Source organism: Fistularia commersonii, chromosome 10, assembly GCF_037954325.1.
Source record: "Fistularia commersonii isolate RoL2024-O1a breed Wild chromosome 10, RoL_Fcom_v1.0, whole genome shotgun sequence".
In the NCBI taxonomy this organism is placed as follows: Eukaryota; Metazoa; Chordata; class Actinopteri; order Syngnathiformes; family Fistulariidae; genus Fistularia; species Fistularia commersonii.
This window is the reverse complement of record NC_141293.1, coordinates 1,362,512-1,383,254: the sequence shown is the minus strand read 5'-3', so window position 1 is coordinate 1,383,254 and position 20,743 is coordinate 1,362,512. Positions and strand designations below refer to the sequence as shown.

Genomic DNA, 20,743 nt, shown 5'->3' with positions numbered 1-20,743 from the left:
TTAACATTATCAATTAGTAGCAAGCGTGTTTTCCAAGGTTTCCTCTTCCGTGACGGGATGAGAAGTGGTGCAATGTGACGGCGGAGTAAAAACCCGCAACCAGCTGTGTTTCTGTCTCCGCCTCTCTCTCACTCTCTCACTCTCTCTCTCACTCTCTCTCTCACGCACGGCCACACGCACGCTCGCAGTTAAGTCCGAGATTCCTCCCGGCTCGTGGAGAGGAGAGGTCGACCGCGTCTCTCCTCGTCGTCCCCCCGCCATCCTCCTCACCATGGGTCCGGGGAGCAGAAGGTCGGCGTGGATTATCGCTCGGATCTCGCTTCTCCTCTGCGGTTGGTGCGGGACGCACGGAGAAGGTGAGCGGCTCTCTTGCTTATTTTTATTTTTATGTTTTCGTGTACTTTTTTTTTTTTTTTTTTTTTGGTCCGGAAAGGACCGGGGGAGGAGGCTTCCCCTGGCCGGTTTAAGAGCCGCGGATTTGGCGGCTCGGTGCAACACTTCTCCGGGACGAACTGGTGAAATGGATGGTTTTAAAACGCGTCTCCGGCGCTCGAAAGATTCGGAAAACACTTTCGGAGTTTGGAATGACTTTATCCTTTTTTTAATTTTATATATGCTTTACTTACTTATTTGTGAGTGAACTTCGTGGGGGATTTTGTGATGATTCAAGATTCAAAGCGTGTATTTCCACATGCACGGTGCAGAAACGTGCACCGTGCGTGTGGATATCTGCTGGTATGATGTTGTTCGTGCCTGACGGGCTTTGCATCCTCAAATGCAGCTGCACGAATGCAGTTTTTCAACTCGTTTCCGTGCAGTGTGTGCGTGTGCGTGCGTGCGTGCCTACGTGCGTGCGCGTATGTGTGTGTGTGTGTGAGAGAGGTAATGACTGGTTTCTGGTGATGCTCAGTGCAGAGAGTGACGGGACTGAACCTTCATCGTGGGAAAGATGGTTTTATTCTGTGTGTGTGTGTGTGTGTGTGTGTGTGTGTGTGTGTGTGTGTGAGTCGAACAGATGGTGATAAAATCGACTCCCATTTTGGTCTGGACTTTTGCTGCAAACATGGTTCCTTTTGAAACTCCAATATTAGATGATAGAAGTATTAGATAACAGTTATACAATGTGATGAAATAATAATAATAATAATAATAATAAGCCCTGCAGAACAATTTAAAGATTAAATCATAAATAAAATAGACTGGTGTTATATATTGTACTGTTGCTAAATGGAGGGGAAACAGAGCTGGAGGTGGAGGGAATGAAGGGCAGCTTGTTAGATGTTTTTGGAGATAAAGTCAGAGATGGTGTGGAGAAGCTCCAGAGGAGAGATGGCCAGTGTGCTGGCGGGAGGAAGCTGGAGGTCCAGAGGAAGGATGGAGAGATTTCTGGATGGAGGGAAAGAAGACGTGAAGTGAGAGAAGAGATGATGATTTGGTGTTGGAGAAAGGAAAAGAAGCAGGAGAAAGCTGGAACTTTCATTCATTCATTCATTCATTCATTCACCAGTCAGTTTTTTGCCAGTTTTTAACTGGAGGTCCAGGAGATAAGTTTAGATATCTGAGAAATATCAGTCCACTTATTATTATTTTTATTATTATTATTATTAATGATGTGTCTGCATAGACAAATCATACGTTGTGAACTTCAGCACCGCGGACAGCGACCAAACACCAGCAGGTCAGACAGGGAGGGATGTTATATTCTAAGCCAGAGTTGATAAACAAAGCAATCCAAAGAGATTCATTTGAATCGTGGATTTATGAGCTTTAAAATCTTTCATAGGAAACGGCGTTGTTGCACGCCTTAAAATAACGAGCCTAAACGAAAAGGTAGGCATTAGGAAACCTTAAAAAATGAGAGATAATCTCAAAATGAATCAGCGTGGAAATTTCCATGACCTGCCCTGTGAATGTGACCGCAATTACACATCATTAGAGAAATAAATTGCTAAATATTCGAGTAACCCCAGTGTTCTAATGTAGTTAAGAATCATTCGGAACAGAATTAAAAAACGGCTACTGTTAAGCGAGATAACAATTTGAATTTTAAGCGCCGGCCCACTTAAAAAGCCACTCCTGAGCGATTTAAAACCTCTTAAATCCCCTCAAATTGGCATTAAAAAAAGCTGAAACCTCAACCAATGGATCTAGAAACTCCCGCGTTTAAATTCAAAACGGGGTTTACGTTGAATACCGCGCTACGACGCGCAAAAGCAAAACAATCAGTTGTCACCCTTTAAACATGAATTTCAGGGAGATTCAGGGAATAAAAGCGATAGTGATAAGTGATAAACCTTCATTCCTTTTTAATTCACTTTCCTCAAACCAGAAATATTCCAGTCTGTTTATCCCTCAAATTCTCCCCTCGTGATTTCGGTCCTGCTGCGTCTCTCATTTCTCGGCGTCGCCTGGGTGTGACTCACATCGGCTTCTCGTCTCTCGGCCGCCTTCCTTCTTGTCTCGCTGTTTCCCGTCATCCGTGTCTTCCTCTTTTTTGCACGAGTGTGTTTTGGTTCTCCTCGCTGGCTTGTCAGAGCCGCCGCCGCCGCCTCGGATCTCTGCTTTTTGGGAATCAGAGAGGCTATCATTATGTTGCCGCGTTTTGTTTCCCTACTCGACCGGTTTCTTGTCTTTCTCTTTTAAGTAAACGTTTCTGCGTCCCTCCCGTTGCTTACAGTATTTGACTGCATACATTTGAGTTTTTAAATCAAAGACTCGGATTCATTGGTGAAACTGCCAGACCCTGAAAATACAGTGGTTTCTCTGCTTGGGTTTAAAAAAAAAAAAAAAAAGGTCAAAGTAACATCTGTGAGATTTTATATTTGAGTTAGAAATGAAAGAAAAATATCCATCTGCGTTTAAAAACCATAGCGGGATACATCACTGTGTGTGTGTGTGTGTGTGTGTGTGTGTGTATGTACATATATGTATATATTGATGTGTGTGTATACATATATATGTATCTGTATATATTTGTAAGTATTTGTGTGTATATATATATATATACATATATATATATGTGTGTGTGTGTGTGTGTATACATATATGGATGTGTATATATATATGTGTGTGTATATACATATATGGATGTGTATATACATATATGGATGTGTATATATATATATACGTTTATGTATTTGTGTATGTATATATATATGTGTGTGTGGGTGTGCATGTGTGTGTACATATATACATGTATATATGTGTATGTATGTATATATGCTTGTGTGTTTGTATACATATATGGGTATATGTATGTCTGTGTATACTTATATATGTATCTGTATATATGTGTATGTATGTGTGTATATATGTGTATATATACACACGTATATGTATGTGTATATATACATTTATGTATATGTATGTATGTATGTGTTCATATTTGTGTGGGTATGTATGTGTATACATATATATGTATCTGTATATATGTGTAAGTATTTGTGTATATATGTGTGTGTGTGTGTATGTATGTATATATGCACGTGCATATATATGTGTGTGTGTGTGTGTTTACATATATACGTTTATATATACACATATATGTGTGTGCGCATCCATATATATGTATGTGTATATATACACGCATATATGTGTCTGTATGTGCATATATATGCTTGTGTGTGTGTGTGTGTTAACATGCATATGTGTATTTATGTATGTGTGTATATATATGTACCTGTGTGTATATGTGTGTGTGTGTGTGAAACAAACCAAGTGTCAAGAATAATTTTTTACTTCGAATGTACATTGATGTTAATGTGACAGAATATATTTTCAACGGACAGCAGACACACACACACACACACACACACACACACACACACACACACACACACACACACACACGTGTCTTCAAGTATTGGTCTGAGTTGGCTCTGTTGACTAAGCAGACGACAGTGACCCAGATAAATCTCCTCACACATCCGTTTCAAGAACACGATCTTATGCGACTCCAATCCGAGCGGCGAAACACACACGTCGCACATTCTATGCGTCCCGACCTCGCTGGCGTTTTCTTCTTCGGCGTATAATTCTCGCTGGATCTCTTGACATTTGCCAGGGTGGTCGGCGGACGGACGGAGAGGTGTTCGTCCCCGTCGATATTTAGAAAACGAAAGGTCTGGCGACATTAACTTTCCGGTGCTTCTAGAAATATTGGGACCGAAGCCGAAAGGGGAAAAAAGTTGTTTTTACCGCCCAAACTGTTTTCTTTGAATATTTTAATTCATATTTCCAATCAATATTGAATGTAGAAATTCCTCTTTTTTTTTTTTTTTTTTTTTTTTTTTTTTCATTTAATTTCATTTTGGGTTACATCTGAAATAATGTCGGTACATTTGTATGATTTTTAAAGTTAAAATGTAAAAAAAAAAAAAAAATTTCAATTGCAATTTTCATTTGGTTCGATTTACATTCAAATGTCCCCAAAATTTCTATAATTTCTTTCTTTTGAATATTTTAATTTGTATTTCCAATCAATATTGAATGTAGAAACTCTTTTTTTTTTTTTTTTTTTTTTTCCATTTAATTTCATTTTGGGTTACATCCGAAATAATGTCGGTACATTTGTATGATTTTTAAAGTTAAAATATAAAAAAAAGTAAACATTTCAATTGCAATTTTCATTTGGTTCAATTTACATTCAAATGTCCCCAAAATTTCTATAATTTCTTTGAATATTTTAATTTGTATTTCCAATCAACATTGAATGTAGAAACTCCTCATTTTTTTAAATTTTTTGTTTTCATTTAATTTAATTTTGGGTTACATCCGAAATAATGTCGGTACATTTGTATGATTTTTAAAGTTAAAATATTAAAAAAATGTAAATATTTCAATTGCAATTTTCATTTGGTTCAATTTACATTCAAATGTCCCCAAAATTTCTATAATTTCTTTTCTTTGAGTATTTTAATTTGTATTTCCAATCAATATCGAATGTAGAAACCCTTTTTTTTTTTTTTTTTTTTTTTCCATTTAATTTCATTTTGGGTTACATCCGAAATAATGTTGGTACATTTGTATGATTTTTAAAGTTAAAATGTAAAAAAAAAAAAAAAAAAAAAAATTCAATTGCAATTTTCATGTGGTTCGATTTACATTCAAATGTCCCCAAAATTTCTATAATTTCTTTCCTTTGAATATTTTAATTTGTATTTCCAATCAATATTGAATGTAGAAACTCTTCTTTTTTTTTTTTTTTTCCATTTAATTTCATTTTGGGTTACATCCGAAATAATGTCGGTACATTTGTATGATTTTCAAAGTTAAAATATAAAAAAAATGTAAATATTTCAATTGCAATTTTCATTTGGTTCAATTTACATTCAAATGTCCCCAAATTTCTATCTTTTCTTTTCATTTTGCTCTGGATAAATGGACATTTTTACGTCTCGTCGCGTCTTTCTTTGATTCTGATACCGAGTTTCATCCAAAGTCATAACAAGCAAAGTCTAACCTAATTTTTTTATCATCTTCGTGTTGCTTCTTTAGATGAAAACTCGCCTCACAACTTTATTTCCAAGATCAGACAGAAATATGCTAAAATAGAAATACTACACTGTTGTTATTGTATCCACCCATCTCTGTCTAAATGTTCATACTGAGGAAATAATGACCAGTCAAGTGTTTTTGGGAAGGAAATGTTGTAATATAAAGTGAACATTTCATCTTTTTGTGATTCGATTTTTTATTTTATTTTTTTTCCTGCTCGATTCAATTTCTCTCTCTATCCAATCGAACACTTTTCCGAAGGTTCGCCCTTCAACTCTCACCGGCAAAATCCGATCAGCGCCGAGATGTTTCCCTGAGTTCATTTGTCAGGACTTTATCGTGTTAAACCTTTTACCACGAAAACACTAAAAGTCCAAAATCGACGTCCGCGTCCAATAGATCCAGAGAAAACATCTTTGCAAAAACGGGCGGGTAAAAGACGAGGCGGGACCTTCGAAATCGGCGTAACGGACGCGAGGATAATGAAACGGACGGACGAATCCCGTCGCCGACGACGACAGAATCGACGTCCGCGGAGATTTTTAGTAACTTCCTGTGCAGGCGGAGGGTTTCGCAGCGGGCGGCGTGACAGAAAATTGCAAATACATATTTTAACAGCCGCAGATGGCGCTCCGATGCCTTGTTAGGTGGAGCAGCAAATGAGTAAATCACTGGTGATGAGATTTAAGGGAGCCGGTGAAGCAGCTGCCTGCCAGCCTGTGTTTAATTCCCATCTGATATCAAAACCAGGAACAGTCGCGGTGAATTTTGGGAATCACACACTCGCAGTCGGATGATTCTGATGTTTAAAGCACGTTTGCCTTTGGGGTGCGAAGAGACGATGATTCGAAGTTTTACGGTTTGACCTTTGAGGTGGAGGTTAGTTTAGTGTTTGTCCAAAAAAACAGAAGGTTTCGGATTTTATGAACCGTTTATTTCGGTTCGTTTCAGTAAATAAGACAACGTACGCAAATAATTGATTGTTTTCCCACACAGGATCCAATCAATATTATTACGTCAATGGTAAAAAATGTATGTAATTGGATTAGAGCTGACAATTTTTTTTTATTTAAAAAAAAAAAACAATTTATTCAATGCCTTTTGATTTAAAAAAAAAATAACAGTAAAGAATTAAAGTGTCTGTTTATTTCAGTTCATTTCGGTAAATAAGAAAACGTAAGCAAATAATTGATTGTTTTCCACACAGGATCCAATCAATATTATTATTGTCAATGGTAAAACATGTATGTAATTGGATTAGAGCTGACAATTTTTTTATTTAAAAAAAACCAATTTATTCAATGCCTTTTGATTTAAAAAAAATAATAATAAAAAATAAAAGTGTCAGTTTATTTCAGTTCATTTTGGTAAATAAGACAACTTACGCAAAGAATTGATTGTTTTCCACACAGGATCAAAACAAGATTATTGTCAATGGTAATAAATGTATTGGTTGAGAACTGAATATTTTTTTTGTTTAAAAAAAAAAAAAAAAATTCCTTTTGATTGAAAAACAAATAAAAATAAAAAATAAATACAGAAATATGGAAAAAAAGGATTGTTTCCTGGGGTTTATTTGAAAAAAAAAAAAAAAAAAACAATAAATGAAAAATAATATCACATTTATTAGTTTAAATTCCCTATCTGGGCTTGTATTGATGAGTGGCTTAAGTGCTGTGTGATTTTCAGCTTATTGAACCTTCTCAAATTCCAGAAGTCACATCCTGCATCGGTCTTACGTCTATTTGAGGGAACGTAAACAGCTCGTAGGCGCCGCCACATGGCTGCCACCTTGTGGCGGAAGTTAAACTACTATATCTAGCGTTAATAAAACTCAACGATTACATTTTTGGACCATTGATTTGATCATTTGAAAGCCATATCCGACGGTTTGTAGCTTCGGGCCGAGTGTAGGACCAGAATATTTCTATAAAGACTCCCTGCATCTCGGCTACCAAACACTGGCTTTTAAAAAGAAAACCAATAAAACCTTGTTTTGTGTTACGTTTCCAAAAAGCAGAAAACACGTAATGGATTCTTTTATTCCTGTAACCCGAAGCTCTGACTGGGACCGGCATCCTCCTTCATTTTCGTTATTTGGATAAAAATTAGCGCGCTAGATGTTACTGATTTGATGCAAATCTTTTGCCGAGGTATTGAACAGACCTTCCCTAAACAACATTATCTCCATTAGGTGTGTGTGTGTGTGTGTGTGTGTGTGTGTGTGCAGACACGGGCATACATGTCTTTATCTTGCAGCGTCTTTTTTTTTACCAGCACTTCATTTTAAAGTACCTCCTTGCATTTTGTTGCTCTTTTGTGCATCTGGACTAATTTCTGGATGTAATCAGGTTTGTTGTAAAGCTAAGCAGCGGTTCTTCTCTCTAGTTAATTTCGATATCACTCTTCTTATTTTTTATTTGCCCCTCTGGATAGTTTTCACGTATAAAAATATGCTTTTTTTTTTTTTTTTCTGCTCGGGGGGCCATGCTACTTTGAACAATAAAATGAAAATACACGAATGTAGAAAATTAAAAATGAAGCGTTCTAACGAATACAATTTCGAGAAATGCCAAAAAAAAATGCTATTTTTTTCCTTTTTATTTTTATTATTTTTTTTTTGGTACATCTGGTCCGGAGCTTTTCCCATACTAGTTTGGTATATAAACTAACCGCAGATGAATTCTGCCTGTCACGTGTGTGAAGACCAGGAGACCCCATTTTTATCTTCCCTGAAAAGGCATCTTGGTACTGATAAAATGTATTTTCCCTCTCAGTTCCCGACTGTGTTAAAGCCCCTCGGACGGCTCGGACCTTTGCCACGTTTACAAGAATCACAGATGTTGTGTTCAGCCGAGGGTTTCCACCTATATAAACTCTGATACTCCTCTCTTCTAACCCCGTCTGGAGCTTTTTCTCCAGAAAAACAAAAAAGTTTACCCTTGTTCAGAGGTAGAGAATTACTCGAACAGGGTCAAGTAGTTTCGCTATACCGCGTTTTCCTCTCCGGTGGATTCGCTCCATGAAAGATCACTTTCTCTCGGGTCCGGACCAAAGAACGGCGAAGGCGCACTTTTCTTTGTTTGTATTTCCGAGACACTTTTTGAGATAACATGGTTTACATTAATCAGCGCCCGCAGGGAAGGAAGTGACGTGATAATATGAATATGGATAATAAGTATTCAAATGGACAGTTTTTACCAAACTTGCATCTTTCCAGTTTCTAACATTTCCCTTTATATGGTCGGTGTACGTGAAGCGAAGTCGTGCTGATGCAGGTGCGAAGGAGTGGGTTTAAATACGGGCAAACGTTTGCAAAAATAAATAGATTGGGGCCGAGACGTCGTAGATCTTGCGGGAGGAATTGCGATAAAGATATTGCCAACCGCGCACTTGATGTTGTTGTCGTTCTCCCTAATGTGTATTTATTCGTGGATGTCGTCCGTCTTCAAAGTGTCCCTGTATTTATATTTATTTATTTATTTATTTATTTATTTATTTATTACCTATTAATTAATTTATTTCTTTACTTTTTAATTTAATTTTATTTTTTTATTTAATTTAATTGTATTTATTTACTTATTACCTTTTAATTTAAATTAATTAATTTATTTTTTTACTTTTTAATTTAATTTTTTTTTTTTTAATTTAATTTTATTATTTTTTTTTTTTATTTCTTACATTATAACTATTACGCTGCTGTGACAAAGGAATTCCCCCCATGGGGAACAATAGAGGTTATCTTACATATATTTTGGCTTCGCAAAATGTAATTTTATCAAACGAGACACTCCACAAAGCCCTAGAATTGCATGATTAGGAGACAAAGGATGAAAAATAAATCCTAAACCTATAGTTGACGGCAGAATTAAAAGCCAGAACTTAACCGGTGGTTAAATCCGGATCCCCCGATATATATAATATATGGATTAAAAAAGTATGGAAACTGTTACCAGACGGAGCAAATGATTAAGACTTGGGAAGCATCTTTACTAAAATAAGATTAGACCAGGGTGAGCAGTTATTTTGGCTGGCCGGCCACATTTCGTATTTAATTTTTATGCACGGGCCAACGAGGTATCATTAAATTGAACAAAATGAAATTTGCAATTTAAATATTTTTTAATTTTTTGGCATTTTTATTTCCACTTTAATGGATGATCGTCATAAATGTACTGACATTATGTTGTATGTAATCACCTCTACAAAATGAAACAAAAGGAGAAAATAGGGAGTTTTTAAATTCAATATTGATTGAAAGTATTTAATAAATTATTCAAAGATACTAGTTTTGCTTGATAAAAAAACAAAATGGGCCGGATGTGGCTGTAAAATGTCCAGGTCTGGGTTTGACTCAGAGTTTTTACACAAACATTAGATCCTTTTAGATTTTTTTTTTTTTTTTTTTTTTATGTTTTTTGAAATATTTTTTCACCCCTTTTTTCAAATTTTGTCACACTCTATTTCTTTTATTTCATGTCCTGACATGATCATGTTATCTCATTACAGGACTTAGAATATTGTGATAAATTGTGATTCTTTATCCTCTGTAATGCAATTAGAAAAACAAAAATGTCATAAATTCTGGATTCATTACAAATCCACTGAAATATTGCAAGCCTTTTATTATTTCAATATTGCTGATTATTGCTTACATCTTAAGAAAACTCAAAATCCTCTCTCAAAATATTAGAATATCCTGAAAAAGTATTTTTTTTTTAATTGCATTACAGAAGATAAAGAGCTTTATCACAATATTCTAATTTTCTGAAACAGTCCTGTATATGTGGTATGTGTACCTGTAAATATACCCTCAAAAGAATATCTCATCACAGAGGAAAAACTAAATAAAAATTTAATTAAAATTAATTAAAAAAATAAAACAACACATTAAATAAATCTGAATGTGGAAAAAAACAAACAATTCTTTTAAGAATAATATATCCATCCATCACGGTGAGAGGCGGGGTAACAAACGTAAACAAACAACCGTCCCCTCAATCAGTTCTACCAATATTTCTCTAATATTTATATTTCTTTAATTGCTCTAACATGCACGCTGCATGTTTTTGGACTGTTGGAGGAAAACCATGCAAACTCCACCCAAAAAGGAATATATTGTGGAAATCAGAGTTACTTACTAAAATGCTGGAATCCAACTTTGCTTTGAAATCTCTCACGGCGTCTGGATTTCGACGTTTTCTTGATTTTACCTGCGTAACATATTCGCCTAAGTCACGCTCTGGGTGTGATATGTACGGAAAGTTTCATCTGAAACCTTTGGAAAGGTTTGAAGTTGATTGTTGACGTCGGTTGTTTCGGGGTAAAGCGTTTCCTGAGCAGAAATGGTGAGAAAGAACGCAGTGGCTGCACGTTGGTCCTTCCTTTTTCAGTGTTTCCCAAACTTTTTAGAGCCACGGCACATATTTTACATTAGAAAAATCACCACCAAATACATATGTCAAAAACATTTTTTAACAAATTAGAATGAAACCGTCGTCTCAATTTGCTTGGTGTGAAATCTAATATCTGTAGATTCGTCAAGCTGCGATGCAAATTTCCCACTGATGTGCAACTTTTTTGCAATGTCTGAAGAAACGTCATCAATATGTCTGGAAATGGTATTATTTGAGAGAACTGGCTATTTCTTTATCAACGCCAGAGCCGAGCTTTTCTTCTCCGGTGATTTTGCCGGCAGGTAGTATTAATGTTTGGATTTAGAGACGAGTTCAGCAACTTTATAGCAGCTTTCACTGCTTTCTCACTCGTCTTGGTCGTTTTCAACAACGCTGCCTGTTTGTTTACGCAGATACAAGTACTTTTTATTTTAAAAATGTATCACGCAAAGCGTCACTAATCCCTCTGATACACAGATGCACAGGTTAATTCACTACCCGTCGCCATGGAATCGACACGCTGCCCACATAGACATAGGAAGACACATTATTTGCGTTGGATAAATAATTTTCTGACCAATCGGGTGAAAGTGGGCATTTTGGTTGGAAAACACTGATCTAGACCGTTGACTCGTGGAAGAAAACCGGTCTCCCGTCTCTTCTGTCATGATTCTTTGTTTTTTTTGTGCTAACAATTCACCATATCTTTGTCAATATTGATGCAAGTTGATATTTGCATCAGCGGTTTTGAGGCACAGCATCAGAAGGTTACTCTTCATACCTTATTTAAAGGTGGTTATTTGTGGAGATTACGTAACTTGAGTCGCCGGAGTCCCGGCCAGACCGGTCTGGTTCAGGATCGCAGGAGACGGGTTTAAAGGTGGTTTGATCTGCTTTCCAGCGCCGTGGAAACTATGGGATGCATTCAACACCAACATGGGTGTAGCTGAGGGCCCAACTATTTGTTTGCGGTCGTAGCTCCTAACGCTGAATGCCTGATCTTCGATCCCTACAAGATGGACGACTTGATCGGGAAGTCCTGCATCACGTTTGTCTGATAACTGATCCAAACTCTGGCCCGCGGGCCGAATTTGTCCCGCCCTGTAATTCTATTTGGCCGGCAAAGCCTTAGCAAACGACTATTAGAGCTGGCCTGCCGTGCATGTATCGCTAATTCTACAAATCCCAGAATTTTCTGCTGGTGTTTTGGCACGAAAATCACAACAGGACCCATAAACAGCCTCTCCTCTGTGTGCCGTAGTCATAGCAACCTTATGCTAATACTAGCACCCTGCTACTTTTTGTATGTGTGCAATATTAAGTTATATCTTGTATAGTATTAAGCTATGCTTGTTCCATATTTCGTTTTTAAGCAAAATTTGTTTGGGTTCATTGTTACATCTTGGAGGAAGATTTTTTTTCCAAAAAATATCAATGTTGGCCAGCGACTTTGTCCCAGTTTTGAATTTTGTCCCGCTGTGGATTTGAGTTTGACACCCCTGATCTGCATCCACAGAATAGAGGATGCGATGTTTTACATGCATCGTCCGAGCGCTAAAAGGAAGAGACTGAATGAACCACATTTCCACTCTGCTCAGGGAAACCTTTGAGCTGAAATGCATTGCAGGGAGGAGAAAGATCTGGGTAAATGTGGTCTGCAGACACCCTGACCTGGTCTTGGATGAAAATGGAGTGCAGACACTTTTCCTGCTTGGTTGGAATCATAACCAAGTCAACATATACAATCACATTTATTTAACCACATTCCGTTATGATTTATTCAAAAGTAAATTCTATATCTGTGTGTGTGTGTGTGTGTGTGGACATGAAGTATTCAAAGGATGGTTGTTTTTGTCCATATGGACAAGGAGAGTCAGGTTGGAGCAAGACTCCCAGGACCAATGAGAACAAACTCAGAATTGAGATGAGTTGAACTTTATATTCCTGGTGGATTTCTGCAGCTCGAAAATATATAGATAACTACCAGATGAAAATTGAAATAGAGTCCAAAAAAAAAAAAAAAAAATTTTTTAATCCATCCCAATCCCTGTATTCTTTTATCCCACTGGTGCTTAAAATAGAAAACGACAGTCCAGTTTTACGTCCTGCTTATTATTATCCGTCAACATTTTAGTAAACTTAACTATTGCAATGAGCCGAAATCCAATCCGATTCAAAAGTATTTAACTGTCCGGAAAACAATATATTGTCTCTCAGCCATTTTAGTCGTCAGATCTCTTCTTCAAATAATCCTCCGGATCGACTCTTTCCTTTTTTTTAATTTGTTTCAGAGCTCCGTTCTGGCTGAAACTCCTCCTTATTTATGTTGTTCCACTCAGAATAAATCAGCAGGTGAAGAATCACCACAAATTTAATGATAAAAAGCCAAATCCAAAAATAAGAGATTTTGTAATCGTTCATTTTAATTTTGATGGTGATTTTTTTTTTTTTTTTTTTTTTTTTTTTTTGGGGGGTTAAACTTTGTACCATCTTGCAGCCTCGGCAAGATGTTGGAAGTAAGAAGTTGCAGATGATCAAATGGCGTCACGGATAAATTAGGCTGTACGTCTTGATTACGGATGTGAGCGGTTTGTGTTATCGTTAAAAATCTAAATATGTCTTCTGTGATCTTCGGAAGGGAAGAATATTTGAAATTTCCACACGATCAATGACCGTCTTTCCGTCTCCTTGTTTTCCGGCTAAGTATGAATTATAATCTCGGCGTAATGACAGATAATGTAATCAACCCCCTTTTTACTTCGGGCTTAATTTGCAATATTCTCCAAAAGTGCTTAAATTATATGGAGGGACTGAAGGTCTTCATCTCCATAATCCAATCTGGTTTCAAGGAATTCCATTTAGTTGCTTTACTTCCTGCCTGCAGATGAAGACATTGAACGTGTTCAACCGCAAAAGAGAGCAAAATAAACCGGAAAGTTTCAAAAAACAAAAGGTCAAAGTGGAATCCTTCAACATATCCGGTGATAAATTGGCTTTCCCCGGAGAATGCATCCCATAATTTGTGGTCTTTTTGGCAAAGCAATGCATGACCAGACCGAAATGAACTCGATCATAATATGAATATTTGACGAATCTTGAAAAGGAATCTTTTACAGGAACAAAGTGATGGGTTTCTTAAAGACTCCAGGAAAACCTTTGTTCGCGTGACACGACGTCCACATTTGACATTTCATGCAAGACGCGATGAATTTCCATGATCTGCTGTCCCTCCGTCTGATGTTCTCCCTGATCTCCTGATTTCCTCCCACGGTCTAAAAACATGCAGAAGGTCATTTGAAATCTCGCCTTTAAGCGTTTTGTCGTCTGCGATCCATCCGGAGTCGACGCCGCTTGGTTTCCAATGCGAGCTGAGGTTGGTTTAAGTCCTGCTGCAGGCGGGCGGTGAAGGTTTGAAGCTTCTTTTTAAAGGGAACTCAAGCATCCAGCTTCGGTTGGAGGTGCTGAGCAGCATAGAAGGGGTCTGTTGAGACGCATTTTGTAATAAACCTCCTAAATGCTGAGCCGCATTTTGTAAAAACGGTGCATTTTGTGATAAACGTCCAAAATGTCGAGCTGCATTTTGTAATAAAGCCGCATTTTGTAATAAACTGCCCCGACGCATTTTGTAATAAATTTTGCCGCATTATGTAATAAGTTATTACATATTGAGAAGATTATTACAAAATGCACTTGCAACTTTTTTATTTTCGAGGAAATGTAATAACATGGTGCATTATGTAATAACAATTCTAAAGCATAAGTTTGTTAATTGTATTTTATTTTACTTCAAAGTATTTGTAAAAGCTAGGCCTATTATTAGCATCACTGTATTAGCCTAGTAGCAGTACTTAGCAATTACTATCAGTACACTATTCAAAGGTTGCATTAACAGAGAATATTCTATAAATTCCATGTTATTACATTTCCTAGAGAATAAAAAAGTTGCAAGTGCATTTTGTAATAATCTTCTCAAAATGTAATAACTTATTACATAATGCGGCAAAATTTATTACAAAATGCATTGGGGCAGTTTATTACAAAATCCGGCTTTATTACAAAATGAAATGAAAAAGTTATTACATTTTGGACGTTTATTACAAAATGCGGCTCAACAGGGTCACAGCCGCCGCTGTGTAAACTTCTGCTTCGCAAAAAACCACAAAGTCAGTGGAACTTCTTGTTTCTTCAAAACAAAGTGTTTAATAATCTGTGACCTGCTACAACAATGACAACAAAAAAAACACGCACTAGAGATTTTGCAATGAAAGCACCTGCTCCTCTCACACAAGGGCATCTAGCATGTAGCATCTCTTTTCTTATTGCATACAAATTATTTTTACTCAAATTCACATTGATGCGAAGGGAAACCCGTTTTCCGGACGGCTCCAACGCGACATGCTTTCCCTCGATACCGATTTGATTGCCGTCAGGTTTCCTTCTAGCAGAAAGAGCAAGAGTTGTATGCTTTGAAGCCACAGTTAGGAAAGACCCTCTGCTATGCAACTCCTTGTTTAGTCTGTTAGCGCTTCGGCTTCGCAGCGCGAAGGACTCCGGTTGGATTTGGGAGTTTGCGCGCCTGGTTCTCCGGTTTCCTCTCACATTTCAAAAACATGCAGCGGTTTATTGGTAGGAAAAAATGATTAGATTATTACAGTATATTACGCTCCAGTCATTTGGGAGACCCTTTTACCCAAAGCCACTTACAAGAAATGCAGTTCAGTCAGCGAAGATCCGAAGTACCAGTAGTCGGAAGTCAGAAGTGACCAAACTACCAAAAAACCATCTCAGAACCTTATACATTGTTTTTTTGGAGAAGGATTGGGTGCTAAGTGCGATTAGCAGGGTAGTGCTTGGTGAAGAGGTATGTTTTTAGCTCACGGCGAAAGATGGGGAGCGATTCCGCCGTTCCGATGTTTTTTGGGAGTTGGTTCCACCAATGAGGAGCCGAGACCGGTTGGATCGGCAGCCGGGGGCTCTGAGTGACGGGCGGACGGTCGCCCGGAGGTGGCGGACATGTGGTGGACATGTGGCTTGACCATAACCTGGAGATAACCTGGAGATAAGACTGGGCTGACCCATTCACCGCCCGGTAGACGAGCACCAGGGTCTTGATCTTGATGCTTGCGGCTACCAGGAGCCGGTGAAGGGACATAAGAAGGGGATTTTTTGGGGGACGGTTGAACACCAGGCGGGTTGCCGTTTTCTGAAGAAGCTCCAGAAGCCTAATGGTCACCACCAGGGCACCGGCAAGGAGGGAGTCACAGTAGTCCAGACTAGAGATGACTAGATCTGCGGATCCTCTTGATGTTGATAATAATAATAATAATAATACATGGGATTTTTATAGCGCTTTTCATGACACTCAAAGACGCTTCACAAGTAAAAAGCAGAAGGAACAGAACATACACAGAATTATTGGGAAGAAGTCCATGATTACAGAGTGTGGTGATGAGCGCCAGTCCAGGGACAAGCTGGAGGAGCTTCGCCGGTGAGCAGCTGAGTGACGAGATGGATTTTTGGTGGAGGGAGAGATGGTGGAGCAGGAGGAGCAAGAAGATTTCGGCCAATGGAAATGCTGTCTTGCTAGGCGGCATCGGGATCCGGAGTTTCGAGAGGCCGGCCGGCTAGCTAGCCTGCCAGCTCAGGTCACCGTTGAGATCCAGAGTTTTGAGAGGCTAGCCGGCGAGCCAGCCTGCTCAGGTCGCCATCGGGATCCAGAGTTTCGAGAGCCCAGCTAGCCTGCCAGCCTGCTCAGGTCGCCATCGGGATCTGGAGTTTTGAGAGGCTAGCTAACCAGCCAGCCGGCTCAGGTCGCCGGCTAGCAAGCTAGCCAGCCAGCTCAGGTCACCGTCGAGATCCAGAGTTTCGAGAGGCTAGCCGGCTAGCTAGCCAGCCAGCAGCCTGCTCAGGTCGCCGTCGGGATCTGGAGTTTTGAGAGGCTAGCTAGCCAGCCAGCCTGCTCAGGTCGGCAAGCTAGTTCGGTAGCTTGCTGGAGATTGTCCAGGTGAGCCTTTGTCTTTGGTTTGGTTGATCGGTTGGAGAGCGGGAAGCGGCAGCCAAATGCGCCAGCGTCCTCCCGCCCGCCATCTTGCCTTTCAGGATCAGGAACCATCACCCACCATTATCCAGGGTCGCCTGTCGCCCCATGACAGATTTGGCTCCACCCCTAGCGTGAACGGGTGATTCGGGTCAGAAATGCCGCCGTGGAAACTCTCCCGGTTCGCTCCTTGTTAAAGTCTCGTCTGTTTACTCCACCTCAAACCGACTGGCGTATCTGCTAATTTTTCGCCGCGCCCGGTGTGTTTCCCACATTCTGAAAGAAGGGTTTCATCATCCGCCTGCTGCGGGCTGCAGATAGATTTATAAGCGTTACAGTAAATTACCAAAATGCTGTAGGCCGGCTGGAGAATTCCGGGATGTTATTACTCAGCCGATGCAGGCTATAGGCTGCGCTCTCAAAGAGCTGGTTATTGAAGCTGCGGAGGCAGCCGGGGAGTATTAGGAGAGGCTGATTTAATCTCCGAGCTCGTGAAATATCCCTCAGCTCTTCTAGGATTCGGCAAGTAAGGAAACGCTGAGGACGGTTTAAATTCGGCCGGTTCAGGCGAGGCGAAGCGCCGCCTAATGACATTTTGTTTTTCAGTCAGCTGCTCCGACAGAAGAACATAAGCCTTTGAATATGAACTATCGGAGGTGGTAAAATCCCCCCAACAAACCTCTTTTATGATTCATGAGCTTCATGGAAAGCAGCACCTGAGGGTCCCGGGTTCATATTTCAGCTTTAGTGTCATTTATGGAAATATGTGCAGGCAAAGAAGCATCGTGAATGCGGTTTGATGAAGTCAAGGTTACGAAATACAACGCGGAGCCACCAATCATGAAGCCGGACAGTTTAGTTGAGGAGGTAAAACCTCTACCGGCCGCCGCCGGACGCCGTGTTTTTAGTTAAGATAAACTGTATTGATCCCCAGAGGGGAAATTCTTTCTATCACAGCGGCGTAACAGTTACAAGTGTCCCTAAATATAAATAAAGAGACCATTAGAAGACAATTACAAAATAGCAAAAGAGAATATAGCGAAAAAAAAAAATCATAAATAAATAGGCAGCAGAGAGAACAGCAGAAACATCAAGGATAAGAATGGAAAAAAAATTAAAATAAAATAAACAAGCAAAATAGGTAGAATGACACATGAACGAATGAGGCATTGCATGAATGGGTGAGACAGTGAATGAATGAATGAAAGAGTGAAGCACTGAATGAATGAAAGAGTGAGGCACTGAATGAATGAAAGAGTGAGACATGAATTAATGAATGGGTGAGATGGCGAATGAATGAACAAATGAAGGAAAGAGTGAGGCAGTGAATGAATGAGTACGTCAGTGAATGTCAGCTAAATGACTGTACAAATGAATAAATGGGTGAGGCAGTGAATGAATGAATGAATGAATGAATGAATGTAAGAGTGAGGCTGTGAATGAATGAATGGGTGAGACATTGAGTGAATGAGTGAGACAGTGAATGAATGAGTGAGATGGTGAATAAATGACTGAGCGAGGCAGTGAATGAATGAATGAATGAATGAGTTAGACAGTGAATGAATAAGTAAATGGGTGAGACATTGGGCGAATGAATGAGACAGTGAATGAATGAATGAGTGAGACATTAATAATGAATGGGTGAGATGGCGAATGAATGAACGAATGAAGGAAAGAGTGAGGCAGTGAATGAATAAGTCAGTGAATGTCAGCTAAATGACTGTACAAATGAATGAATGGGTGAGGCAGTGAATAAATGAGTGAGACAATGAATTAATGACTGGGTGAGACATTGAGTGAATGAATGAGTGAGATGGTGAATGAATGAATGAATGAGTGAGACATTGAGTGAATGAGTGAGACAGTCAATGAATGGGTGAGAGGGTGAATGAATGAATGAATGAGTGAGTGAGACATTGAGTGAATGAGTAAGACAGTGAATTAATGAATGGGTGAGATGGTGAATGAAGGAAAGAGTGAGGCAGTGAATGAATGAATGAATGAGTGAGATGTGAATGAATGACTGAATGAGTGACACAATGAATGAATGAATGTGTGAGACGGTGAATGAATGAATGAATGAATGAATGAAAGAGTGAGGCAGTGAATGAATGAATGAATGGGTGAGATAATAAATAAATGAGTGAGACATTGAGTGAATGAGTGAGACAGTGAATGAATGAGTGAGCGAATGAATGAATGACTGAATGAGTGAGATGGTGAATAAATGAGTGAGACAGTGAATTAATGAATGGGTGAGATGGTGAATGAATGAACAAATGAATGAATGAGTGAATCAGTGAATATCAGCTTAATGACTGTACAAATGAGTGAATAGATGAGTCAATGAATGAGTGAATAGATGAGTCAGTGAGGTTTCAGGAAGCTCAGCTGCCCCTCCGGACGGTCAGAGTTGTTTGTGTTCTACAGTTTGCTATCCGTGGGCTCAAAGGAATCGTCCGGAAGGTCGGGTTCTGCACGAACCGTCGGCCTCCGTCGGCCTCCGTCGGCCTCCGTCGGCCTCGGTCAGCCTGGGCCGGTGTTGCAGGATCCAGGATCCCGGTTTGTCCTGAAAGATGGTCCAGGTTCAGCGCCGCCACCGAGCGGGTTTCCTCACTATCTCGCCGACCCCGTTGACCTCGGCGGTCCCGGCACAGAAGAAGAGTGCGCCGGCCGCCATCGCTAGTCCCAAAAAGAACAAAAACAAGAGGCCACCTAGACGGGGGGTTGAACGTCCGTCTGGTTCTACAAAAAACGCCGGAACAACGAATGCATTTTCCACTTTGAACCCAACTGGAAGGAGTGTTTACATTCAAGGCCGAGCGCGTCGTAATTGGATTTCATAGATACTAACCTTGCAAGTTCTGGCTCTCTGTCCCGGTGGGGATTTGCTCTACTTTCCAAAAACAGGGGAATCTTTCTCTGCTGACGGCGGCGTTTTGGGTCCACAATGATAGAGATGTGTTTGGCGGCTTAAACCCCGACAGCTGGGAGAAGGGACGCCGAAGAAAGAGGCGAGGAGAGGTCGGCTTGTATTAGAGCAGTGGTTCTTAACCTGGGTTCGATGGAACCCCAGGGGTTCGGCGGAGGTCAAGACACACATTGGTGATGACATCACCGGCCGCAGGTGATCACGCTACATAGCTCGGCCTATCCGTGCTGCGGGGATTTTGGCGCGATCGGTTGTTGTAACTTGTGACTGTCGTGATGGTACGTCATGTGATTTCTTTCTTCATATTTGAATCCCTTCATACTAATTATGTCGGGCAAAAAAAGAAAGCGGTCGGACGAACACGTACAATACGGATTCACACGTATGACGGAACGCGATTGGAATCGATGTTCTAACCGCATGATTTGCAAAGACAAGATGAGCAATTCTAGTCCGGCACCGGCAAAACTAAGGGAAGGCTTCCTTCAGCTGCATGGAGATGGGAGCTACAAGAACATAGCGCTTGCTGGATTCAAGGTGAAGGGAGCCAGATTCCATGAAAAGGCTCCTCCGCCTGTTCTTTGTACCCATCGACGAAACGATCCTCCATCCAATAAAGAAGGGTTCGGTGAATGCGCATGTAAAACAGGTGGGGTTCAGAACCTCCAACAAGGTTAAGAACCACTGTTTTAGAGGGAAGAACGGCGCTCAGTCAGAGGTGAAGAAAAACGGTTCAGACACAAGAAGACAGAACCAGGAGCTAAAATACTTTGGAGATGACGGGAAACCAGATGATATAAATGATGTCAACTCGGGTCGGGTTGAGCAGGACGCGAGTTCTAACTTATAAATGGCGGTGACGCGTTGGATCGTCTTGTACAC

The 20,743-nt window shown here is 39.7% G+C and overlaps 1 protein-coding gene across 1 annotated transcript in view; it reads left to right on the top strand.

Moving 5' to 3' along the window:
• Positions 1-221: 221 nt before the first annotated feature.
• LOC147230051 (contactin-associated protein-like 4) overlaps positions 222-20,743 on the top strand; it is a 164,498-nt gene continuing 143,976 nt past the window's right edge. The window contains exon 1 of the mRNA XM_086153174.1: positions 222-356. Within this exon, the coding sequence (XP_086009300.1) occupies positions 272-356 (85 nt within the window). The 5' untranslated portion in view covers positions 222-271. The remainder of the gene's footprint in view (positions 357-20,743) is intronic.